At 38.4% G+C, this 16,097-nt stretch overlaps 1 protein-coding gene across 3 annotated transcripts; it reads left to right on the plus strand.

Moving 5' to 3' along the window:
• Positions 1-3,512: 3,512 nt before the first annotated feature.
• On the plus strand, positions 3,513-14,720 carry LOC306861412 (vascular endothelial growth factor A-A-like). Of its 3 annotated transcripts, XM_079403649.1 has the most exons (8): positions 3,516-4,272; positions 5,533-5,575; positions 6,171-6,367; positions 6,634-6,710; positions 6,993-7,025; positions 10,530-10,589; positions 12,710-12,856; positions 13,236-14,720. In XM_079403649.1, exons 1-8 carry the CDS (start codon positions 4,105-4,107, stop codon positions 13,255-13,257), a joined length of 747 nt encoding a protein of 248 aa, XP_079259775.1. In that variant the 5' UTR covers positions 3,516-4,104; the 3' UTR covers positions 13,258-14,720. The 3 variants fall into 3 exon arrangements, with proteins under 3 accessions (XP_079259777.1, XP_079259775.1, XP_079259776.1); XM_079403651.1 differs by lacking the exon at positions 10,530-10,589 and having other exon boundaries at positions 3,513-4,272; XM_079403650.1 differs by lacking the exons at positions 12,710-12,856; positions 13,236-14,720 and having other exon boundaries at positions 10,530-10,828.
• Positions 14,721-16,097: the final 1,377 nt, after the last annotated feature.

The raw sequence follows: 16,097 nt of genomic DNA on the forward strand, positions 1-16,097 counted from the left end.
TTGATGGATGTGGAATATGGCATCTTGCTACTAAGACAATTATGAGGATGAAGTTTACCCTGTATTATTCTTATAAAAAGGAAAAGTGTGATTTAAATGAAGTTGTTTATATAAGCCAACAAGCCAGCATTATATTTTATAAATATTATATATATTATATATATATATATATATATATATATATATATATATATATATTTATCTCGCACAGGAAATGCTGTCTCTTCCACAGCCTCAGCTTCCCGCTGGATTAGTGCTGGGTGTGTAAAGATCATGATGTCTTTAAAGAAGCTCTTTGTGTTGTACATGGACAAGTTCAAATCATCCAAATATGATCTATTTGGGTTGGCACTTGCAAGGTGAGTGACTAATCATACTGGGAAAAGACTGACATTTATTAAAAATGAGTTTAATATGCCACCTCCACGAATGATGCAAGCACATACACAGATTTCATGATGTTTCAGGTTTGAACACTTCAGAATGCTTTTTTTAAGAGAATATTATGAGTTAAATGAAAGTTAAGCTTTGCCAACAGCTTCAGTGCCTTATACCACAGAAAATTAGTTCTAGTTTTTTGACAGTTCTTGGCTTACAATGAATGTCTATGGAGCAAGTATATGACAGATGTTGTCAACAGAGCTGAACTTTTATTTAACCTGGAAAATAATTTTAATGTTAACCATTATGATTAGTTTCAAAGTAAAGTAGACCTGATTGAAGGTTCACGTTTTCTCAGCATTCACCTACAACCTCCAAAATCATGTTTGGATCTACAACTTCCTCCTGACGGCTATGGAATATTTTCTGACAGATATGGCAGAAATTTTCCCAACTTCCCTCCCTGGATATCTGAGCTGTGCTTTTACTGGAAGCTCAATTCTGGCGTTTAGGGTAGAGTCTAATCTGGGCCTGGCTATGAGCCATTTCATTCCCCTCTGACACGGACCTGTGTGAGTGTGTGTGTGGTAGGGAGTGGTGTATGCATACAGGACTCGCCCATACCTGAGTGAGTGATAGTGAAGTGTAAGAGACTCTCTTTGTGAAGCACGGATCAAGAGATGAACACTAGACGGAACTAGGAAATTACCTATGAATATGACGACCGCAGAATCGAGTGGAACGGTTTTGAAAAGAAAAATGCCATTCATTTTCTCAATAGAATAATGGATAAAACTTCATACAAATTATATGAAAAGCATGGCACATTTAATCTATCTTTTTTAACATTTTAATGCCTGTGTAGAAAATTAACTGGAAAATATTTTAAACCAATAAAAGGTCATTTTTTGCCCTCTATTGAACAATAGTGGGTCGTTTTTGGTGACTTCCCATCTGTGGGGCGGTGTTTGTGTACTGGAGCTTTCTGGAACAGCAGTAGGAGTGTAAACTTCATTAGTTTTGTCCTTACTGAGTTTGCAGTATTTCTGACAGGTGGCAGTGTAGCTCATATCTGTCTGTTATTTTTCAATTACAATCTGACACACGAACCACACTAACAAAAAACAAATGTCTCCTCTCATTACCTCCTACATCAACACCTTGCTTTTTAACTCATTCTGTACAGCTCTCGTCTTTGTCTTTTTCTGTCTTTACGCAACTCTTTCCTGTTTCATTTGAGTGTATCCACATCTCTTTCTTTCTCTGAAACTTCCTCCCACTCCTTCACCTTGCACTCAAGGTTTCCTCTAGCACTCAGACTAAACAGCCCTTACTGAGGTGCATGTCTGTCTGAGTGTGTGCCGAGAGAGCGAGCGCTGGTGCTTTTCTGCAGCTGCCGAGACTTGCTAATTGGTGACTATCACCAAGATATGCAATCAGGCTGTCTATCTAATGTATTTCACATCATAAATTATCTTAGTAATCTTACTCCAAGTGGTTTTTGCTGCATGGTCAGTGATATGGGAGCAGCGTCCGGTGTTGCCAGATATGTGCAGAAAAACACACAACCTAGTCTGAAAATAAAGCCCTTAAAATAAATGACTTGTTTCACAAAAACAGGCCTGCTCCAGTTGTTTTTGATTCTATGGATGTGTGGTTTATGGTTTAAGGGTAATTGCTTGACCTTTTGATCTGATTTATTTTACTATAAACCTAAAGCAATCAAAAATATGCGACGTATAAACCCAAAAATGGAAACTCGTGTATTTCCATATTTATAAGAGACTTTTAATAAAACAAACCAAAAAATTGCTTGTTAAGTGGACACAAGCCCCTTACACGTGCTATACGTGTAGTGACGGGCAGATGGCGCCAATGCAACTTGCAGGAAACCAAAAGAGTGAGGAAATATTATTTTAAAAAGAAATAAACATATTAGACGCTTTATGAGGAATTTATGTAATGAGAAGGATTTTGTTCGAAAGCACTTATCCATGAAAATCTATCCAGAATTTACTCAATTCATAGATGCCTACGTGTGAAATTGCCACATGCTAAGAAAAAAACTCCCCCAAATTGATGCAAAAAAAAAAAAGTACTGAAAATATATATCCCTTAATCCGTAATACGAATATAAAACGACACTTTTAACTCATCGTTTTGTTTAAATTCCTATTTTGTTCTGAATATGTGTGTCTATGGAAACGGGATGTCGTCTTGTAAATCCTCGATCAGTGGTGTTGTGGAGTGCCGGACTGACCGCGGCTCACATGTCCAGCGCGCGCGAGGAGCGAGTCGGGTCTTTTTCTACGCGCGCGCGTGCGCACCCGCACACCTGTACGTGGTGATGGACACATACACACACTTACACATGTGATCACGCCTTCATTACCTAGCACTATTTCCATTTTCCACACAACCTTGCAGATGACCGGGAAGCCCCAAAAAGGCGTCAGCGCTGCCGTCATGTGATGCGGATGATATTCAAACTGGATTACGCACATACTGTAGACCGCTACGCTTCTGCACGTAGCTACAACCCAGCCGTTACTTATTATGGTTAATTCATATATATTTACATACATTATATATTTATAAAATTTTAAAATATAAGAAATTATATAAAGATTATACCCTATTTCAATCTAGCATTTTACAAAAAAGGCAAGGCATTTTTATTTCAGTGGTGGTCTCTGACTTTTGGACATAACTGTTAAGCGTACAAATAAATATATAAAAGATAACGTAGATTCACTACAGTGTCTAGCTTTGTAGCCTATACATGTACTTACCAAAAAAGAAAAGCGGAGTAGAATTAAACTCTTGCATTTGACTTGAAATGTTTTTATTAGAACATAAGCAGATCTGGTCATTAATATAGCGTCGCCATGGACAACAGCCATTATTCAAAAGTAATAAATGCCGGGACTGACCAATCAAAAAGCAAACTTGCAATAAGAGTAATATAACTGTTGGCTCAAGTGACTAAATACTTGCCATAATAGCGCTTTTATATCAAGCACCTAAACTGATGCCAGAGAATCTCTTTGAGTTATCTGAGTGAAGATCTGCGCATCGTCTCGAGTCCACGCTGACACCACTATAGCCACGCCTACCGCGGCGACTCGTCCAATGGCGTGAGTCTCATTCGTTGAACTGACCGACAGCTGAAGCTGTTCGTTAAAACCGGAGACCGGCGGCGTCCGTGATCATTGATAACAGCAAGAGGGAGAACTTGAGAATCGAGACGACAAATCCAACAGGAAGCGGAATTAAAAGCAACCTTCATTCGTAAGGACTAGAAGTGCGCTTGGATTTAGTATTCTCTTCTCAGCGCCTTTGTGTTCTCTGTGCGCTCCACTAATAACACACAGTGTCGGCAATACTCAGATTTGGATCAGAGAGTGAGTTTCTGCTCCATTCTGCGTCCCATTCCCAATGAACGCAACGCACTTGGAGACTGCATGGGATTACTTTTGTGATGTGGATTGTAATAGCCTTGGAAGAAAAATTTGATTTACTTCTCAACAATGTGAGAGGACCTGCGTCCTGGATTCTCATATTTCTGGATATTCTGAAAATAATCGGCAACAGCTGAGGGACGCTATAACATACTTGCCGTGGATCTCAGTCCCTCTCAGGTGCCTGCATGCGTGTTTTGGGACCAACATGGGATTCTTGTTGCCCCTATAGATCGGACCCCTTGTGAAGAAGCCTTTACTCATGTCTAACTTGCTTTCCGAGACCTTTACCAATGCGTTTGCTAAAATCCGCCTATCATCGGATAGGGTTTTAAAAAGATTTATTCGCCTTATAAACTCAATCATGAACTTTGCCGTTCGCGTGCTCCAGTTATTTCTTGTGACGCTTCTGTATTTTTCAGCTGTCAAGGTAAGTTTTAAACGCTTGTGCATGTATAGAGAACGAACCCGACGTATTGGTTGAATTGTAAATAATGCTATTTGGAATTAAATGCGTCTGCGCCACTATATTGGACGTCCTTGTGTTTCCCCTTGCGAGGTCACTGACCATGTATTGAACCACCCCACAGTGAGCTATTTAACTCTGTAGACAGGATACAAGCGGGGGAATTCAACTGTATACCCAATCAGAGTCCATTCAGCTGTTTATAAGTTTGTTGTCGATTTTGGTGAAGGCTCTATCCACATTGGTGATATTATTACGCTTCAAAGGCGCAGCGTAACGCTTCAGACGGACCGGGTACCAACATATCCGGCTTCTGGAGAGCTCGTTAAAGTTACGATTTCAGCCAGCCTTCAGATCATTTTAACCAAAAGAAGTTTGTATTTGCAGCAATTGAAGAACGTGATATTCAGCTATTCACAAACAAAAATTATCTAAAACCATATGAAACCCAAGAAAAAGTTGAGTAAAAGGGTCAGACAGGAGAGTAAAAAAAAAGCTTCATTGAGTAATGCACATGGTTTCTCCATGAAGCTTTTGTGAAATCTCAGAAAGTGAAAGGCTCACAGGTCTCTAATGCAGAGTCCAAGTCAAGTTTTGACTTGAGACTAGACTTCAAGGCCAAGTCTCAGGTTTTTCAAGGCCAAGTCGAAGTCTTAAGTCTCTTTTTTTTAATAGTTTTCAGAATTCTACAGGTTAGTGTTAGAAACCCTGTTGCACAATTCATTTCATGTATTTAAAAAAAAAATCTTTGAAAGCCCAATTTGTCTTTCATGTTGTTTTCATGATCGACACCTTTTTATCTGTTATCTTGAGTCAGTCATTAGAAGTCAAAGTCATGTTTCAAGTGAACTGCTTACATGTCAGTTTTTTTTTTTTTTTAACTTAACCTGAGTTAACTTGAGTCTGAGTTTCAGGCTTGAGTTGTTGATAGGTTTACTTGAGTTACATTCTATTTTAAAAATGCAATGTTTAACTATACACAGGCCAAAAAAAAGTAATTTCATTGCAATAGCTAACATTATTAAGTTTTATGGTGAACTTTGTCTTTGAAATGAAATTAGGTGATTTGTTGCATCATCCTAAGCCTGTGGTAATGCAGTGGTTAATAACTAGTCAAACCCGTTGGGACTCATTTGATTAACAATTGGCAATGAAGAGTAACTGAAGAGTGTTTAAGTATAAATTTCTGATTAAAATGTATTCCTTGTTTTGTTTTTACCACAGAGTGCCTACATACCCAGGGAGGAAGGCAGAAGCAAATATGATGGTGAGTTTCTTCTGGGCCTGGCACTCAATGGTGTCATCCAGAAACTGGACACATACAGATTCTCTAAGTACAGAGCCCTCTTGTGGACGGGTGAAGGAAAACACAACTGTGCCTTTAATCAAACTGTCAATGCATAGTTTTGGATAAAGTTGTAGTATTTATTAGAATCTCACAAGCCAGTGTGATTTGTAATACTTCTCAACACACAAACCTCCAAGGGATAATTTGGAGTAAGCATGCATTGCCAAACCTCTCATTGCTCAATCTAAACCCAGAGAACCAGACAACATTTTCTTAAAATGAACCATTTTTCTTCCTCGTGCCAAAAACAGACACACAACTGTACAGAACATACACACAGGTTACTTAAACATGTTTTGAGGTGTTGTTTTTTGAGGCAGCCAGAGTGCAACATAAGGAATGTACATGGTTCATATGGACACCCATCTCAGTCACAAATTCCTAGAAGGGCTACCAGATTTCCAAACAGAGTTGGCCTTGAAGAAGAGCAAAGACCATGTCGCTCCCAGTGGTGCAACTTGGCATTTTTGGCAAAAAAAGGCAACTGATTTCCCCTTTTTCTTTGAACTTGCAGTGGTGCCATTCATGGAAGTGTATAACAAGTCTCTCTGCCGTCCTCGGGAAGTGCTGGTGGAAATTCAACAGGAATACCCTGATGACACCGAGCACATCTTCATACCGTCCTGTGTGGTTCTCACCCGCTGTGCTGGGTGCTGCAACGATGAGATGATGGAATGCACCCCTATCGTCACATACAACATTACCTTGGAGGTCAGAGACCCCTAGCTTCCAGACTGTTGCTCCCTTTTTCTCTCTATTTTATTTCTTCCGCTATCCGTCTGAATCTTGTTAACTGTACTTTTTGGAAACCCTACACTCCTCTACTTTGTCTCCCACACTCAAACCCTTTATCTTTCACTTTTTGGCCAAGCCAACAGGGTTTCTCCTGAATAAGAGTAGACAATTTTTAGGCAGTGTTGAATGCAGCTTTCCTGTTTGTCTGTTTTAATGTGTCATTGCTTTTTTTCCCCCTGTAGATTAAAAGAGTGAAACCGCGCCGTAGTCAGGTTGACTTTTTCATGAGTTTTGCAGAACACAGTGAATGCCAGTGTCGGTAAGAAGCCTCATTTTAACACGCATACATACAAAGAGACCTTTTTTTTATAGCTTATTATACCGTAATTACCACAGACAAACCCTGTTCTTACCTCATTCCATTTTTAGAATTTATTTTCTTTTTTTATTTAGAAATAAGTGTTACTTTAGAACATAAGTGTAAGTGGACTGTACCCTTTTAAATGTGTGCAGGTCTTTAATTATAAGTGTGTTTGTTGTGTGCACACAAACAAACTGAGGTTCACTCAGGTAACGTCTCGCTTTTTTGTTGCTCTTTCAGGGTGAAAAAAGATATTCCGGAGGAAAGAGAAAAGTAAGTGCTGTTGTTCTAGTGTGGTGATGTTGCATGTGTGTGCATGCTTCAGCTCTCGCTCTATTTTGTCATTTCCCCCTCCGTCATTCATGCGTTCATTCCCATTTCCTAATCTCTTTATCTCAGTCACCCTTATCTCCAGTTAGTTGTATTCCTTCCTGTTTTTCTTTTCTTTCTGATCCTTTCATCTCATCTCCATGCTTTTCATGTTACATAAAGCCATAAAATCTGATGGTGAGAGAACAGTGGAGCTCTTATGTTGTTGAACCAAGCGAACAGGTGATTTAGATCTCCAACATCATTAGTGGCACTATTGTCAAATTAAAGCTTCGCAAAAACTCGGACTGGGCGATATATATTGAAGGAATACATGATATTTTTGCTAGCAGTAATAATTTAGAATATGTTTTTATTTAACTTGTATGTTTTCTAAAGAAGCTCTGGAAACTCATTTTGTGTTCCCAATTTTAAGAAAATTAAGACTAAGATCTTTTAAAAAATATTTATTTCAATGAAACGGTTCAGCTCTGATTCGACAATTTGTTTATCACTCAAAAATAAATGCATTCAGTGCTTTAATATATATAATCATTATATATATATGTCATTTTATAATCCTTTACTCAGTGAAAAATAATGTGGAAACATGCCTTGTTTATTTTAAAGTATATATTTACTATTTTTGCATCTACAATAGCTGTTTAGTTAGGTTTTCTCCTCTGATTAAAAAAACACTTTATAGAGCAAATATATGGAAGCTTTTTCACACCACGGAAAAAAAGGTAATAGTGAATTTTTATCTCACAATTCTGACTTTTTTTCTCGCAATTTGAACTTTTTCAGAAACAAATTCAGAATTGCGATATATAAACTCTCAGTTCTGAGAAGAAAAGTCTGAATTATGAGATATGAAATGTCTGAATTGCGCGATACAGTCTTGCAATTGCAAAAAATCACGCTTGTTTCTGCCATGAAATAAAAAGAGTTATTCACTTTATATCTTATTGTTCTGACTTACAGCTCTGATTATAATTATTATTATTATAGTATTATAAATTATATACAGAGATATAAAGCCACGCCCCCTGAACGCACATACGCTCAAAGAGCAGAATACCAGAGACCACATTAAATTACTACAATAGGCTACATCAACGGTTTCCAATTACACACTTCCCCGCACATTTCATATCTTATCACGTCCGACGGTTGTTCTATTCGATCAAGTCATAAGTGCCCTGCGAAGTGGGCATCGCCAGATATTCCGCCATGATTCCAGTTCAAAGTGAGCGTACCATACAAAGGGCATTAAACTGTGCTAGACATGAATTTAAATTGTATTTATTTACAGATTTACAGAAGCATATTATGTCACACTTCTCTAGTAAGTTTCATCTGTGTGTGAAGACACTGCGCAGCGTAAATCCGTGAATGAATGTTCCGAAGTGAAATAAACTTCAACAGATTTTCCCTGCTCAGGGAGTAGGGAGCAATGAACACTGTGTAGGGCGCATGTCAATCGGAACACAGTTCATGCACGGTAGCTCTCTTCTAACGAGCTGGTTATGTGAATCGTGTGTGTTAACTAAGAGAGACATGCAAAAGGACTGGAATTGGGAACCGCTAGGCTACATCATGTGTCATTCACCAGTGAGAAAACTTTATAGTACAGTTAGTAAAAGTACTAAAATACCAAGAAGTAAGATTGGGTTGTTGATGTTTGCCTGCTATTCTAGCTGTCTGCACAGCGTATGTGAACACGCTGATGACGAATGAACAGGTTGCGCAGAGCTATGAAAATACATATGTTGACTGGCAGGTAGGAAAGCCAATTAAAACGCTCGGACCGAGCGTTTTGATTGGACGAGTATTTCTTGGTCCAACACCTTCCACATAGTATATAAATACAGATAAATACATTTAGACCACTTCACTTAATGATTGCTATCAGGATGTGAAGAGACTTTCAACCAGAATAACAAAAAATGTTTCTGAAGACAATCCCCTATTGCACCTTTAATTGTTTATTTTGCTCTGTTACTGGTCAAATTAACCTTAAGCAAACAAACAAAAATATCTGCAACATGAAGCAACTGCACAAAACTAAAACAGCAGACAAGCTGAATAAATGTTTTATTATTACTCTTTATTATTGGTGTTTTATTACCTTAATTATATGTGTTTGCACTATGTCTGTACTTTCTGTACTGAAGCTCCTGACACCATGACGAATTCCTTGTGTGTGTGTGTGTGTGTGTGTAAACACACTTGACAATAAAGTTCTTTCTGATTCTGATGAAAAGACAAATTCACTTTATGACAGCAGGTGGCGCTTATAGAACAGCAATAACAATATATCGTTTCCACTGCTGTACACAATGACTTAATTATCTCAGAATTACGAGATAATTAACTCGTTAATTCAGAAAAACAGAGCAAAAACTTTTTTTTTATGAAATTATCTCGTAATTCTGAGATAATTAACTCGTTAATTCAGAAAAACAGAGCAAAAACTTTTTTTAATGAAAAATTATCTCGTAATTCTGAGATAATTAACTCGTTAATTCAGAAAAACAGAGTAGATTTTTTTTCCTCAAGTGAATGCAATACGCTTCCGTAATATTGGACATCTTGCAATACATTTATTTTCATCACGCATTGAAAAACCGATATTGGTCAACTGCTAATGCAAATAACCATATACGGATCGCGGCACATCAGTTTGTACTGTGATTGTGATTGTGAGATAGGGGAAAGTTCACATTCTTGCTGCCTGACGTGTCTGACGTGATATGCCAGGATCCTCGGCTATCTGAAAGATAAATGGACGTGTATGTTGCCAATACTGCGTGCTGATTTGCTGATTGATCATTATAATGAAACGACTTTTGAGGGTTTACACTTTATTTTAAGGTGTCCTTGTTACAGTGTAATTGTACATTTTAAGTACTGAGTAATATTAATGAACTACATGTACTTACTATATGGTTAGGTTTAGGATTAGGGTTTGGCTTAGGGTTACTTGCATGTAATTATGTATAATTTATTGTTATTACAATAGTCAGTACGTGTAACATATGTAGCAAGGATGCCTTAAAATAAAGTGTCACCGAAGTCTCTAATATGCGAGAGTTAAAACTTGCTAATGGATGTTGAGCTTTGGCTCAAATTGGATCAGTTTGTCTCTGTTTTGGAATCCTGCAAACGTTACTGAATCTTTTGAAGATTTAATGCCTTGTTTATTTATTGAAACGTCTTATTTTGAGAGAATTTGAAGAATTGGTCAATTTCCCAGAGCCTGGCTGGCTTTTAATTTCTAATTCACGTCTCGCGGAGTTTGCTGTGGTGTCAGGCACTTATACAAGAATAAGAAGAGACATCATTTTCATTATTTTAGCACTACGTTCACTGCAATCTTGACTGTGTTGGATGATCTTTTGCAACCTCTCCGATTCAGTTTTTGTTTTTCGATGTTCTTCTTTGTTTGTCATGTTCCCTTTCCAGAAAACCCCGGAAGGGCAAAGGCCAAAAGCGAAAGAAAAACCGTGAAAAAAAGCGGGATTTGTACGTCACCTCTGCGTTCGCCTCCTCTCCCCTGCACCTGAGTGTGGCACTCTTGGTCGTCAAATTAATTTGGGAGGAGATTTTATGCCTCCTTTAATCAGTGCATTCCCGTCGGACGTTGTTAATTGCTTTTAATCCATCAACTCCTCCACCATTTAATTAAAACTGACCATCCCACGAAACCACATGCACGATCTCTGCTTTCACAGTTGACTCACTAATGCTGATGCACATGCTAAAACCATTAACATTAACAAGTTTGGCCAAATTGTTTTTGGTAAAAACGGTACAAACAAGTAGAGCACAACCACCCGCTCTTTCAGTCAGAATTATTTTCCCATTCATTCTCTTTAGCGTTTCAAATAGTTAATCGGTAAAGGTTTCTAAGGCTACACCCAAACCAAGATGAATCACAGGACTACAATGTTTTATTCGAACAAAGTATTTTGGAAAAAATTAGTCTTTTATGAGAGAATGAAATATTCATCCCATGCGGCGTTGTGAATGATGTAATCCAAACAATAGCCACAATACACTAACAAGTCTGACAAGCGTAAAATAAATGACACAGAGACGATTCATCTTATATGAGATGTTTATTGCAGAATAATCAAATATATACATTGATTGCGTGTATAGCAACTCCTTGGATTTCATCATTAGCAGTGCTTTATGGAAATAGTCGATCAGGGGTCTCAGAAGCAACCTTGTAAACGAGAATTGTTCTCATTTCCAAGGTTGGTTTTCAGGTTCTCTGATCAGAGGATCTTGTTTACGGATTGTGACTAGTGCAGCACTTCATGGGAATTCAGAAATTAAAAAGCACCATCTGCAAAAGCACAATCGCTTAACGGCATCTGAGCTCACAGGTCTGCCAAAATGAATGGGATTTCTATTTCTGGATTCCTACAGTTGCGCTCTATAGGTTGTGCCGTAGGACCCAATAAATCAAGCTCTATGATTGGAGGAGGTGGGCAGTGAGGAGGTAGCCGACATACAAACTCACCCGATCCACCCAGCATGGCTTTCAGATGATGGTACTAATCTAGTACAATATTTGTGTTGGAATCACAAACTTGTTTGTGCTGCTTCCTGTTTTTGGAATGTTCTTTTGTTCTCATAATTGTATTAGGACTTACCGTCATCCTCGCATCGGTTGTGTCCTCTCTGAGAAGGATTGTGTGAGATGTTTTTTTAATGAATTGCTGTGAGTTTGGTCTTGTCATGCTGCGTGAACTCTGCTGCACAGCATTACGAAAGTCAAAAAGCCTGTTTACTTTGGTTCATCTCCCAGCAATTGGGAAATGAAATGTGTTTCAATGAGAGTGAAAGGGGGAAGAAATGTGTACATGGGGACAATCTGCTCCTGTGGGACTGATGCTTTTGAGGTCAGCATTTTTTTGAGGGCTGGGGTTTGGGTTTACATATCAAAAATTAAATTAGATTTGAGGCTTGTTTAGACAAAGAGCATGAAAGAAGTTAATTTGCACCACAACTATTCACACTGAATTTTTGACATTCTCTGAGAAGATTTGGATTTCAAATTTGGAATCATTGAGATGCTTAGGTGGGTTTAAATCTGACTTGTGACATTTCCCAAACACGATACTCTTTCTCTCAATGAAAATGGGTCAAATAAAAACGTACAGACTTTGTGTAAATGGGTCTTTACACTGTTGTAATTTAAAGTAAATGTAAAATGACTGTGGCTTCGAATAAGGTCAGTTGGCTCAAATATATGTGAATCTTCCTTTTGATCCAACACCACAAAAATCAATAAACAGAAACACTGGGTTTTCATGCGCATTGACGTTTATTCCAGTGTGCTTTTCTTAAACAGATTATTGTTGTTTTCATTATTTCCTTGCATCAACTGAGCTTGCAGGTGCATGGCCACATCCTGTCTAACTTCAGCTATTTGCACTCTAAAAATCCCCCTCGGACCCTCAGAAGGGGCAAAACGGTTGTACCAGAGGGAAAACAAACGTACTGCTTGACTCACCAAGTGCCTGTGTGTGTGTATGTTTGAGTGAAAGTGTTTAATAATATCTGCCATGACTATAAGTCAGCTGTAATCTCCCCCAATCCTTTTCCTTTTCTCTCATTCTGTCTCTTTTCAGTAGTCAGTGTGAGTCTTGTTGTTCTACTTGCTCTGAAAGGAGAAGAAGGTTGTTTGTTCAAGACCCCGAGACGTGTCAGTGCTCCTGTAAACACTCTGAAGCCGACTGCAGGTCTAGACACCTAGAACTCAACGAAAGGACCTGCAGGTGTGTTTGTGAATCTACACTCTCTTGTGTACCTACACATGTTAGCGCAAGACTATTTTTCGTCATTATTTACCTACCAAACCTATATGACATTCTTACTTGTGTAGAACACAAATGGAGATGTTTGGTAGAATGTTTATGCTGCCCTTTTCCATACAAACACCTGCCGCTTTTTTAAATGTCAACTAAATGCAGTTGTTTGTGCGGAAAAAGTGTAAAGATAAAATTTTAGTTTAAGACATTGATGCATCTCTTCCGAAACTTTAGAAGATACTCTGTCAGGGATCCATTTTGGCAGAAGGTTTAATCTTCCTGTCTAGAGTAAATAATTGAGATGTTCTAGAGATTTCATGTATGATTTTACCACTTGCTTTCCCAGATGTGACAAACCAAGGAGGTGAACTGAACCAAACTTGAGAATGGACTCTGACATGAAGGAATATTTCACAATAATTCACAGCACTTTGAACTTTCAGCTTTGAACTCTGCTCTCATTTTTCCGTCCCGGAGATATTGAGCAAATGAAGTGAAGGGGTTCGGGGGAGGTGGGGCGTTAATAGTCAATGAAATGTTCTCTCTGTATATTTTCATGATTTTCATGTGTGCGCGTTAAGCGAAGGCGAGAGACTGAAAGCACAGGATTTTAATTGCTGCTAAAGGGTCTTCGGAAAAGACCTGCGTAAACGTTTCTGATCTTGGCTGGCGTGCTTAAAGTCATCCTCGAAATCACTCAACAAAACACATCACTGGATTTGGGTCTGCTGTGCAGTTTTTCATCTGAAACTAAAGCGCAAACGGAAAGATTGGAGGACTGCAACGATGCGTCTGCGTCCACTCCACGATGTGGAATCATTCCTCCCAGTGCGCGAACACTGAGAACAATGCGTGTGTTTTTAGAGACGGACAAATGATTGGAGTTTTGACGGAAGGCTGAACTGATTCTGTCGTTGGAATGTCACGCCATGGAAACCTGCTGGCCGCTGTGGTAAATGTTTGCTACAGAGCTCTGACCTTGATGAGGCAAACACAAGAGGATTTTGGTCATATTCACTCCTTGAAGGGATATTCATTCTTTGACATGTTTGGAAACCACTTTGTGTAGATCGTGTGATTCCACGCTTCCACACTACTGGGGATTTAAGATGACGATTCGTGCTAGGTTTTTCGTTGTCGTTCAACTAGTCTTGGAATTTTAGTCCAAATCTATTCCCCTGAGCAATTCAGTAATTTATGAATTTTAATTTTTTTTAGAATATTTTCAGTATTCTGTCTCTTTGTATTTAATTTGACCTATTTATGTGCAGTGTTATGTTAAGATGGATCTTCTCACCCTTTATTGTCTGCAAACCTCCACGGCTGTCTGGAGGGGAAAAAAGCTTTTCATCCTGTTTTATTTTCCGTAGATGAACAGAGAAACATTCCTAATACTGATCAGTGAGTCGTGTTGCCAACTGCCTTGACTTTGCCGCCTTGCTGCAGATGTGTGTGTGCCGTGTGATCTCTAACAAACAAACCGTGTAAATGTGATTTCGTGTGCATATGTTTGTGCGCGTGCATGTGTGAGTACGTTTTGGCGAAACAGTCTTGATGTCAGTGTGACATACGTATTGAATAACAAATATAGCAGCCAAATGTAAATATAGGCCAAACCCACGTCGCCATTTACTTCTACTATAATAAGATCTAACAAGCTGAAACAGTATGCTCAGATGGGGTCTGATTTGATTGGAGTTTTACATTTATTTATTTACTCTATGTAAATATGTTGAATATTAACATCTTTTTTGTGTCTGTGTAATGTAGTACAGCATATTTATTTTCAAATTATATTGCCTTTTTTCTATAAAATTTTGTTTGAAAACTCTTGATGTGTTACGATTTCATGAAAACACCTGTTTATCTGGTTAGTATTTATTAATTGCAATATAGAATTTAGTGTTTAGGTTACTTTTGGAGTTACCAGCCAGCTGTTTATTTCAGATTTCAAAAGTAGACTATATTCTTGACTCCAGAAGCATTATGGCCATTCAGGAGCATATTTGACCTTATTTCTTGTAGTCAAGTGACATTGAATCTAATGAAAATTATCTTCAGCTGCACCTTCAATTAAAACGCACCCCCCCCCCCCCCCCAAAAAAAAACCCCGGATGCATGAAGCATGTCCCCATTGTATCCATACATACTGTACAATGTTGCATTGCTACATGCCATTTCTCAAATGTTTTCTATTTCCTGTTGTTTGGTTTAACACTTGTTCCAAGTTACTGGCTCGAAGTTCATGCTGAGCTGCAGGCGTTTCTCAGAGTTCCTTTACATTCAGATGACGCTATATTCAATGGAAAACCATTCACACTGAAATTTATTGAGTGTTTTAGAGAAAGAAGTTCATTCCATTATGGCTGGAACGGAATTGCTTACGTTCTCTGAATAATTACTAAACTTCACAACAATATAGTGCACTTAAGTCAAGAAATGCATATCACTGTTCGACCTGAAGACAATACTTTTTTTTATTGTATTAGTTGTTTTAGATGTTGCCTAGTGTTGCATCACCCAGATTCCACTTTAAAACAATTTTTTTTACATATTTTGTCCTACATTTTTGTCCAGAATATGTCCTTTATATGGTTCAGTTCAGTCTCGGAGAACATTGTGTAGGAATGTTTTGGTTTGTTAAACTATATAAAACATACAAATGTTCAACTAACCATTACCATTCCAGACATTTCCCATCCGTCTCACTAAACTTGAGTCGACAGGTCCATGTGATCATCAGAATGGCAGCCATCAGTAGATCAGTGTTAATGAGGCTTAAATTTAAGAGAGGTTTGTGGAACAGTTTGCAGTGTTTGTTTTGAAACAGCTGATTCTAGCCTAAGCAGCGCTCTGCTTGTACTAGATTAGCCGATATGTTTGACATATGACCACGTGAAGCACTTAAGAGCAGCAGCTTTACACTACCTATGAAATATAAGATAATCCTCTTGCTGCCCCCCCCCCACCTGCACAGGACCCTCAGCCGCTTAAATACCCCAAGAATGTTGTAAATGACTTAAGCTGTGATTAGAGGAGGAATTTTGGGGTGGCAGGTCCACGTCTCCCGTGTAAACCGTCATTTTATTTGGATCTACCAGTGAACTTTACCCCATCGGTTTAACTTAGAGTTAAATGGCATGAACCGGGAGGTTGCAGGTTTAAATCACAGATTTTTTTTCATGCATTTCATCCAATCAGAAAGGAG

The sequence above is a fragment of the Barbus barbus genome (genome assembly GCF_936440315.1).
Source record: "Barbus barbus genome assembly, chromosome: 42".
Lineage (NCBI taxonomy): Eukaryota > Metazoa > Chordata > Actinopteri > Cypriniformes > Cyprinidae > Barbus > Barbus barbus.

What these genes read in the sequence shown, in the direction of transcription:
- LOC306861412 (XM_079403649.1), top strand. Translation starts at nt 4,105, where the DNA reads ATGTCTAACTTGCTTTCCGAGACCTTTACCAATGCGTTTGCTAAAATC. An exon ending in TGTATTTTTCAGCTGTCAAG is followed by an intron (nt 4,273 to 5,532) that starts GTAAGTTTTAAA and finishes TTTTTACCACAG; the next exon opens with AGTGCCTACATACCCAGGGA. An exon ending in CGTGAAAAAAAGCGGGATTT is followed by an intron (nt 10,590 to 12,709) that starts GTACGTCACCTC and finishes GTCTCTTTTCAG; the next exon opens with TAGTCAGTGTGAGTCTTGTT.